This window comes from Bombus impatiens, unplaced genomic scaffold, assembly GCF_000188095.3.
Source record: "Bombus impatiens unplaced genomic scaffold, BIMP_2.2 scf_0083, whole genome shotgun sequence".
NCBI classification, from domain to species: domain Eukaryota; kingdom Metazoa; phylum Arthropoda; class Insecta; order Hymenoptera; family Apidae; genus Bombus; species Bombus impatiens.
In genome coordinates, this window is record NT_176502.1 from 189,107 (window position 1) to 198,094 (window position 8,988).

At 36.5% G+C, this 8,988-nt stretch overlaps 2 protein-coding genes across 5 annotated transcripts in view; both read right to left on the bottom strand.

Annotated features, from left to right (window-relative positions):
• Window positions 1-1,569, bottom strand: part of LOC105682120 — a 3,916-nt gene extending 2,347 nt beyond the window's left edge. The window contains exons 1-3 of the mRNA XM_012394389.3: window positions 1,555-1,569; window positions 1,005-1,516; window positions 306-607 (exon numbers count right to left, since the gene is read on the bottom strand). Coding sequence (XP_012249812.2) covers window positions 306-607; window positions 1,005-1,516; window positions 1,555-1,569 — 829 coding nt within the window. The remainder of the gene's footprint in view (window positions 1-305; window positions 608-1,004; window positions 1,517-1,554) is intronic.
• LOC100749781 lies at window positions 1,421-6,874 on the bottom strand. Of its 4 annotated transcripts, XM_012394386.3 has the most exons (12): window positions 6,581-6,711; window positions 5,516-5,770; window positions 5,024-5,280; window positions 4,209-4,481; window positions 3,618-3,881; window positions 3,305-3,474; window positions 3,123-3,194; window positions 2,416-2,702; window positions 2,141-2,302; window positions 1,960-2,070; window positions 1,615-1,799; window positions 1,421-1,516 (listed from the first exon to the last, which is right to left on the bottom strand). In XM_012394386.3, exons 4-11 carry the CDS (start codon window positions 4,467-4,469, stop codon window positions 1,615-1,617), a joined length of 1,512 nt encoding a protein of 503 aa, XP_012249809.1. In that variant the 5' UTR covers window positions 4,470-4,481; window positions 5,024-5,280; window positions 5,516-5,770; window positions 6,581-6,711; the 3' UTR covers window positions 1,421-1,516. The 4 variants fall into 4 exon arrangements, with proteins under 4 accessions (XP_012249809.1, XP_024228375.1, XP_012249808.2 ...); XM_024372607.2 differs by lacking the exon at window positions 5,516-5,770 and having other exon boundaries at window positions 6,581-6,714; XM_012394385.3 differs by lacking the exons at window positions 5,024-5,280; window positions 5,516-5,770 and having other exon boundaries at window positions 6,581-6,874.
• Between the last annotated feature and the right edge of the window lie 2,114 nt (window positions 6,875-8,988).

Consider the following 8,988-nt stretch of genomic DNA (forward strand, 5'->3'; position numbering starts at 1 on the left):
ATTTCAATAAAATCTGGTGCGATGGTGGGTCTATACGTAAAATAAACATAACTGTAATTTCAGCCGCAGAGGGCTAATCGATTATGAATAAAATACGTTTAGAGTTTACAAAAATCACACATTGCCAGATGTTTAAATATTGGAGCGAATCATTCAATAATGACTAAAGTTTGACGACGCTTACATATAAGATACATAAGACTTTGAATTTCTTCCTGGCGTCGTATCCAATTGAGAGAACATTTTTTCCAGAACAAATTTGAGTCTGAAGTTCCTCTTGTAAGAATCGTACTTATATTGATTACCTTGTCTTGGACTAGACTCGGCACTGGTCTTCGACGCCATTGGCGCGAATTTTCGTAGCGGCTCCCACTTGGGCGATTCGCTTTTAACGCTTTTAAGCTGTGATCCATCAGTCGCGTGACACGCTTCCGTCGCGGAAGGCTTTCTTTCCGTGTTCATTCGCGGTATTGGACAAGGGGATGGATTCTTGACGAACGTCATCCATCTGGTCGCGGCGTTTTTCGTGATTTCGCAGCTGTTGCTGATCCTTGCGAACGGGGATGCATCGTAGCGGAACCTTGAGGTGTTAATTTGCGGTAGCCACCTAAAGGTATTTGGTATCAGAAATCCAGTGTGTCGAGACTCGATACATTTTGTTTAAGCGCCAGAAATGGTCAGTTAATCAAACGTTTTGTTTTTTTATCTTATTCCTCTTACATATTATACGTATGCATTATATTTACCGAATAAACGAGAGCTGCATTATCATTATTATTTTTTGTTCTTTTTGGTGTTGTGCCATATACATTTCTATCCACACAACGACCGACATTAAATTATTACTATTCTATGTACATATAATTTTCATGACAATATAGTTAACCTCTAGTGATTAATACAATTAGTGCAACACCTCGGTATTTATCACGAGTGTACGCGGCTTTAATCGATTCGTTCACGGCATTGGTTTCTTTTTGACTAGGAAAATGTGCTCTGTCAACCTCGTGGCGATCGTTCTGGGGTCGCTGCATTCCGTATGCCTTCGTTCTTCGACTAGTTTCTCTTTCTTTAAGTGGCTGACGTCCGCGCTATGACTTCTGCCGGCCGTCTGTCTGTACGAGGCTGGCGAGGACGTATCGTTTTTCTTTTCTTCGGCTCCCTTCGTCGTTTCTTCTTCTTTCGTAGGAGACAATTTCTTTGGTGTACCCATGTCCGTTGTGCTATCCGCTATGGATTCCTCGGTTTCGCTCGACACCGAACGTCGTTTCTCTTCGTCTCTTGACGACTGTTGCGCTTTTTTCAACGCTGGTTGGATTCGCGTGATATTTTTCGGTAGTGGGACCCATTTGGAGGGATCGAGCTTGCTCGCGTCTGGTATCTCTGTGTGTCTTCTCTCCTCGACTCGTCTTTCTGTGTATTTCTTCAAGCAATCGACATCTGCGCTACGACTTCTTTGACTACGTGGAGATCGTGATGGTCTTCGCTGACCGGTGCCCAATGGGCCAGCCCTTTCCTGGATTTAGAAGTTGTAAATCCTCGTTATTGTTATACTCCTTTACCGATCATCGATGATTATCGACCAATTACGAGTTAACATGAAAGATAATTCACCTAAGCAAGGTGTAGCTTCGCGTAATCCGATATGTGCAAAATACCATGCTGCGCAGATGCAATGTGCAAGCTGGCTCCACATGCTCGAGGATTTATTCTGAAAGTATGTAATTCTGCGATCTGAGTACTACACGCTGCCGCTGAATCTCCACTCGATGTCAAGTGCCCACTCCAGAATTCGTTTCCTACGAGTTAAGCGATTGATTTTAGCAACCACTCTGCGTAATTAGATTTAACGATGATTTTAATGGAAAACACGCTTAAAATTACGAAGCTGTTATTATTATTATTATTATTATTATTAATGACAAACATGATTTTAATTAATGGAAATTTTTCGACAACCTGGCAATGCGTTTCCATCCCACGCGTACGTCACTACGAGAAGTTTATTCGCATCCGAGGCTCTGAACAGTTTGCTATGAGGTTCCCTGAGAGCGAAGTGAATTCTTATATCTGGAAAATGATATGCTCTTTGTACTAATTGTCCCTGCTAAATAGCCGAGAATTGAGATTGGTAGCAAACCTCCGAGATAATCGCCGTTTCCAGCGTCGCCGCACTTCCGCTGTTGGAAATACGCGAACATTATATCGGATACGTATCTCAGTTTCTTGTTCATTTTCCTAAGGGCGATCTCGAACGTCTTTAAAAAATATACTTCTTGCTCTTGAGTAAGTCTCCATACCCCTGAAAATATTTTTCCTTATTACGGAAATTTATAACGCTTATGACGTTGAATTACAAATATTTCACGAGGTTAAATAACTTTGAATTTGAATTTTCAAGTTTTTCTTACTAACCGAGGCCAAAGCCGACAACGTGTAAGAAAGCAGTCGTGTTTTGCTTCTCCGCTCGTGTATTTGCTTCGAGAAGTATGATTTCTACAGTGAGCAGTGTCCTTTTCATGTAATTCTCGATGTCGAAGACTGTTTGACTTATCAACGAGAGATATCTTCTGTTTTCTTTTGATTTAATTCGTTTCAGCGTCTCCTCGTACAACGGATGGTATTCCTCGCCATAAAATTTGGCCCACAAAACTCGCAGCCCACGTATCTCTTCCGAGCTTCCAGCTGTTTGCGGCCCGTATCTGTTATACAGATATCATCAAGTATTCACAATTCTTTATTAAATGCTATGCAAACATTTTTCATTTTAAATATGGAATAAGCATTTGCCATAACGTAATGGAACAGCGTTTTTAAACTACAGTTTTGTTCGTTATTTTTGCAGAATTATGTTGCCGCGCACAAGATGTTTCTTTACAATCTTTTGGAAAAACTTTTTCGCACAACAAAAAGCAAATAATTATTAGTACCTGATCAATTTAAAGATATGCTATAACTTTTATCAAATGTCTATAACACTCAAATAGACAAGACTTGTTAAACATCAACGTGAGAAAGAAATTATTTACAAAAAAGAACGTTAAAAAAAGGAACACATTAAAATCAAGATGAACGACAGATTAGTTATTTGTGCATTCTGTATGATAAAGTTTACAACTCACCCATTCTCGGCAGTGTTTTGCAGAGGAGTAATAAGGATGTCCTGGTATTCCATAAAGCGTGGGCGTTCAAATCTGCAAACAATCAGCAGAAAGCGTAAATAATACGAGCTTCTACAAATATGTAAGTATATTTTTGCGTATTTAGCTTTATTAACGATGAGCGTTAAATAAACATAGAAAACCTTGTTCCCACGACACCTATAATGACTCCTCTCGGCTGTACAGAGTCTGGATCAGTACTCACGACGCCTCTGTTCTCGCGCGAGCCGTCGTTTATGAATTCTGTGTGGGAAGACATCGCCATCATCGCGGACAATTTGATCTCATCGTATGACAAACATTTCGTTAACACCTATTAGTAACAAAATTCCAATGGGTACGATTATTTCCAAAATAATAATTATTTTTAATGAAATTTTTGTATTCAATGAAACTAAAAGATGTTTAGGTAATCTTCTAAAAAATTACCACGTTCAAGCAAGACAGATAACTAACCAGTGGTTCTTTCTCGTGATCTGTGCCAACATTTTCCCATCCGTCCACGCCTGTCTTACCGTCGATTAATTTCCATCGATCATCAGATCCATAGAAGTGCACGGCTCGCTTTTCTAGCAAACGGTGAATGAATTGTACCAAGCCCATATCTTTATACATGGCTCTCTCGATTGCACTACCATACAGCCGTTTATGCTTCAACCATCGAGCTAACAATGGTAACATTGCCTCGTGTATCACAGGATAAACCGAATTCGCGTTCATCTGCAATCGAATCTGCTTCGTAAAATCTTACATATAATGGAAGTAATAATTTAGACCGCGGATGTTTATGCAAATTCAAATTTTTATGAACGCAAGCATAAGCAGAGATTTGTTTCGTCCATTAAATACTATAACGTTATTAAAATTACTATAATTCAGACACTTTATATATTTTTGCATTCTTTGCATTTTCCATAAATCTTTAATCTTCCATGAATGCATAAACATCCGTAATTTAATAATAAGAATTGAAAAGGAACAAATATAATATTACGACAGTGTTATAAAATAAATGATAGTTTGTAAGAAAAATTTAATAATCCGAACCTCAAGGGTGTTTGTGCTAATTCCCCTATCTCTCAGCGTGGAACATCTTACGGTGTTAATAGGAAAGTTTATAGGAAACGCCTCGCTTCGCTCAATGATTTGCGGCAGAGTGGTGGGTGTGGATGTCGATACATCGATGCATCTTCTGAGTAATTCCTTGGTGTCATCGTCAAATGGAACGCCATCCGGAGCGCCAAGCGTGTTCTCCCACGATATTTCCGGTGGTTCCTTCAACAACACCTGTTGACGAGTATCTTCCATCTGTCGTTGATTCTGTAAAATTACGTAAAATCAAAAAATCAAACAGTTTCGAAAATATTTACGCGATAATGATTTATGCCGAGTGAAATTCTCGTTCGGGTCGATAAATCACGGCTCTGAAACCTGACGAGCGTGGTCGACTTAAAAAAAGAACGGCTCGAGTATAATTAAACCTTTGTACGTTGATCGACCGAATCCCTTAACCAGAAGCGTGTCGTCCTTAACTTTTCCCTTACAATCGGGAAGACAACATTTTTGTAAATTTTTGTCTTTTTTCTTTCTTTAACTATATTTCAAATAACTTTCTTCTGGAGCGTTATATGTTACGCGGAATAATAGAGACACGCAAGGTTCCTAAGAAAATTTGCAAAACCAAAGTCGCGTTCTATTAATATGCGCGCTGATTAGAGCAAGGACGCGATCTCTTTGATACTTGAGCATGAAATCCGTTAAGTAGCGGAAAATGTAACCGTTCACCCTAGCGAGTTACGCTGAACGAGCTCCGAGCCCCCGACAGCTCCGCAACGCGAAGTAAACTTCATTTTTCTGTTTACCGATTCTGCCACCTGAGCGACAGGGGTGAGCAAGAATTAAGGCTAGCCCGCGGCCATGGAAAAATCGACACAGCACCGATTTTTTTTTTATTTTCTGGTAAACAAGCGATTTCTTCTTGTTCTGTTACTTGTTCGAACTTCTGTCAGTGCGGCCTGTCTTTGATGAATTCCAATGAAACGCTGTTGTTCTCATTGTTCTTTTTATCTCTGAATTCAATCAATTTCCAATATACATCGTTTCCCCTTGTATTTATTATCTAGAGAGAATAAGAAAGGTATTTCCGTCAATGGAAAGATATTTTTAACATTTTTAACAGGAGAATTTCAAGAATCGAGAAAATAGTTTGTTTAAAAATAGGAACGAGCGATTTATTAAGATTTTTGCGAAGTTAATTGCAAATGAAACGAACTTTGCAAATACAATAGCGCACGCTCGCGTCACTATGTAAATAAAGCCACAAGATTGGATTCAAACAAGCAAATCGCACGTACGTGATGAATGCTGGAATCAGCGAGACGTAATATTGGTAGATTCGCTATAATTGCACACTTGCCGCTGTTATACACTCTTCTAACGATTCGATTACAATGATTGTTTATTTTAATTTTGCTATCCTATTGATTCTTAAACAAAATAGCTTAAAAAATATTATTTTTGAAAATAGAATATATTACAAAAGATGATAAGATAAGATACGATAACATAAGACGTAATGTTTCTTTGATACCATATTTCACTAATTCCTTCTAAAACAAAAGAAAAAGTCTATTATTAACAATAATTCATCATCTCCAGAAGAAAAATATTCCCTTCCAATAATAACTTCTTCAAACGAATAAAGCGCGCACAATGAAGCGCGTGTAAACGAAATAGAGCACACGATTCAATATGTATAACAATACACCATGTTTCTCTTCTATATGTTTATTCGATGCCATTTGAATTTCCTGATAAGCATACAGTATGTCACGGTCTAACTCGTGCACCCTTAGAAATATAAGAATAACGTTTTTAAAATCGAATCAGACGACTTGACCTTTTTGAGAAGTTAATAGAATTAGTTTACTAAGTGACGTGTCAGAAAAATGTTGAAAAATTTGCAACTGGTTAAAATCGCGAAGGAAATAGTAAAGGTCACCTTTTACAACTTTTCTATCGGGGCCTATAATGGAGATTTAAAGAACACGTTTATGTCAGTTATACATATCTACGCTAAAAATATCGAAATCGCTTGATGGGGAAACAGGCATCGAAAGGTGTAAGCATATTTAAATTTATTACGGTTAGCTATAGGCGGGAAATCGTGAAAAATTGCGATTCTCATCATTTTTAATCGTTTGTAGCTCATGACGACGTTAACCGATTTTGATGAAATTTTCAAAGCTTTTCACACGTCACCTAGCAAACTGATCTTTCTAACTTTTCAAATAAAAAAAAAAAAAAGAGGAAAGGATTTTGGCTGTGACTCACTGTATACATATGTACTATCCTGTGTAGAATACTTACGTATACTCAATAGATCGCGTTAATTTACGGGCGGGAATAACAAAACTCACCTGACGTATGCAACAGGCGAACAGTGACATATCGCTTGCTTTAAAGCGTTTCTCAGACGATAAACGTGTACGGTGTTTACTAATAACAATGTGCTTAAAACGCAATACAGCTGTTTCATTCACGAAATTTCCCTCGAAATTCACGGAATGCCGCTGGCTGAGTTTCGCGATCAATCGAATGATGCGTCCGGACGAGACGAGACGCAAAACGAAACTTGTGCATGAGGTACAAAGTAACAAAGTACACATGCGTGTCTGATAGCTCGTACTTGCGCACATTTTCTCGTGCTAGACCTTATGTATGGTTACCGGGAAATTTAAGTAAATTGATTTATAGACTATATCTTTCATTGTTTGATTTATCAAATTCGATAGTATAATGGATGGTTTTTAGATATTGCAATGGCAAAGTCGGTCTTGGAAATTGTTCGTGATGGGAACTGATATCGAAGAATGGATAAGTATGTTCTTATTGCCATGACATTTAAATAGTACGCATGGAATTTGAACGGTCGTTATGTTGGAAGATGTTAATGAAGGTACAATCGGTCGAGTATTCTGTGAGAAAAACCTGTACTTTAAGGAAGATGATTTCTAAACTTACGTATTCCAGTGGCGGATTCAGAGGATGGGAAGGCAGCTATAGGGACAATCGCCTTATTTTAGAGATACTAGAATATAAATTATAAGCAAATTTTAAATTTTGTAAAAGAAGATTCAATAATAATATTTATGTACTACTGCGCATTTTGACCTCTTTCACCAGAAAAGGCTCCTGGTCCGCCACTGACGTGTTGCATTATAAGTCGATACTGCTCAGTACATTGATAGGTTTAAATGTTTACAATGAAAAGAATTATCTCATTCAAAATATTTTAATGTTAATATAACCATCTGTCAAAAATATTTGTTATGAAATTAATTTATATAGTAAAATAGAATATGAAATATGAAAAATTAAATGTAGTAATAATATTTTTATAAAATATTAATTATTAGGCAATACCTTATAAAAAAAATATGCTATAGTATAGCTTTATGATGGCTTTTTGTGTTACTAAGGATATTAAAAGAACACACAGTTATACTTTGGAGACCTATAACGTAACTCTTTTGCTCAAAAACGAACTTTTTTTTAAGCTAATAAATACTGGTAGTTCCATATATATTCTCATAGAATTAATACAACAAAGGAAAAATTAATAAATTGCATCAAAGTTAACAATATATAATTAAAAGCAAAACAGTAATATAAATAAAAGATAACAAATTTCTTCAAATATTAGATATAAAATAAATAATAATAAATTAAATTATTAATTTAACTTTCAAAATGCATTTGTGTATAATTAAAAAAATAACGAAAATGTATATTATCTTATTGGTTATATACAATACATCATACTATAAATACTTTATAACATAATATCTGTAAAAGAGATGGCATAATAAAGAATTTAATCTTTATTTATTATAAACTGGCAATTTAAATTAAACATGTTTTGCGTGGTATACACGAGTTCCATCTAACGACTATCGTTGTAATTACAATGATACCGACAGTTCTTTCGGTATAATTTCTCACTAATTGTTACATAGTTTAAGAATCCTAACAAGTGTTTATGCAATGAAACTCATCACTGAATCTGGTCCACTATCGAAGACGTTAAACACTCCTTCTTTCCTTAAAATTTTCGGGACACGTTTGACTTTAAAACCGGTTTTACGGTTTACATTCGGGAATATCGGCGAAAGCAAAGTATGTTCTCTCATTGAGGATACGTTCATAGACAATTAGTCCCTTTGATGCCGTCATTTTTTTATCTTAAAAAATATCTTACATTAACTTTTTTTTACGTACTTCTGCAGGAGCATGCTTCTTCTGTATTATTGTATTAATATATATATTGTATAATATATATTGTATTAATATTACACAAACACTGGAGAGTGAGAAAAACGTAAAAACCGTTTTACTAATACGTAATTAAACGCAATATTAGCACGATTACTATAAGGCACCGACAGTGCTACAGGTTGCTAAATCGGTACCGTTTACTGAGCGCTAACTTTAGACGGCGCTAGTATGTGCAGTTTATTACATGGATGCGGATTTATAGTAATCGTTAGGAATGAAAGAGTTAAAAAAATTTGTGGATCATAAATAAATCATAGATTTATGTATGCCACTATAACGTAATGAAAATTTGTTTGCAATCGATTTTTGCAGGAATATTCCGAATCCTGTGCAGGAGGTCGGCTCCAGTCAATTCGCATGGTATGGCAGAAATTCGATGTTGACACAGTTATCGAGTGAGGGATGGTAGGAAGGTATGCATGGACGTATAAGCGTAAGCGAGCGTCAAACATCATTGGAACGAGGAAAAGAGAGGGAACGAGAAAAACGA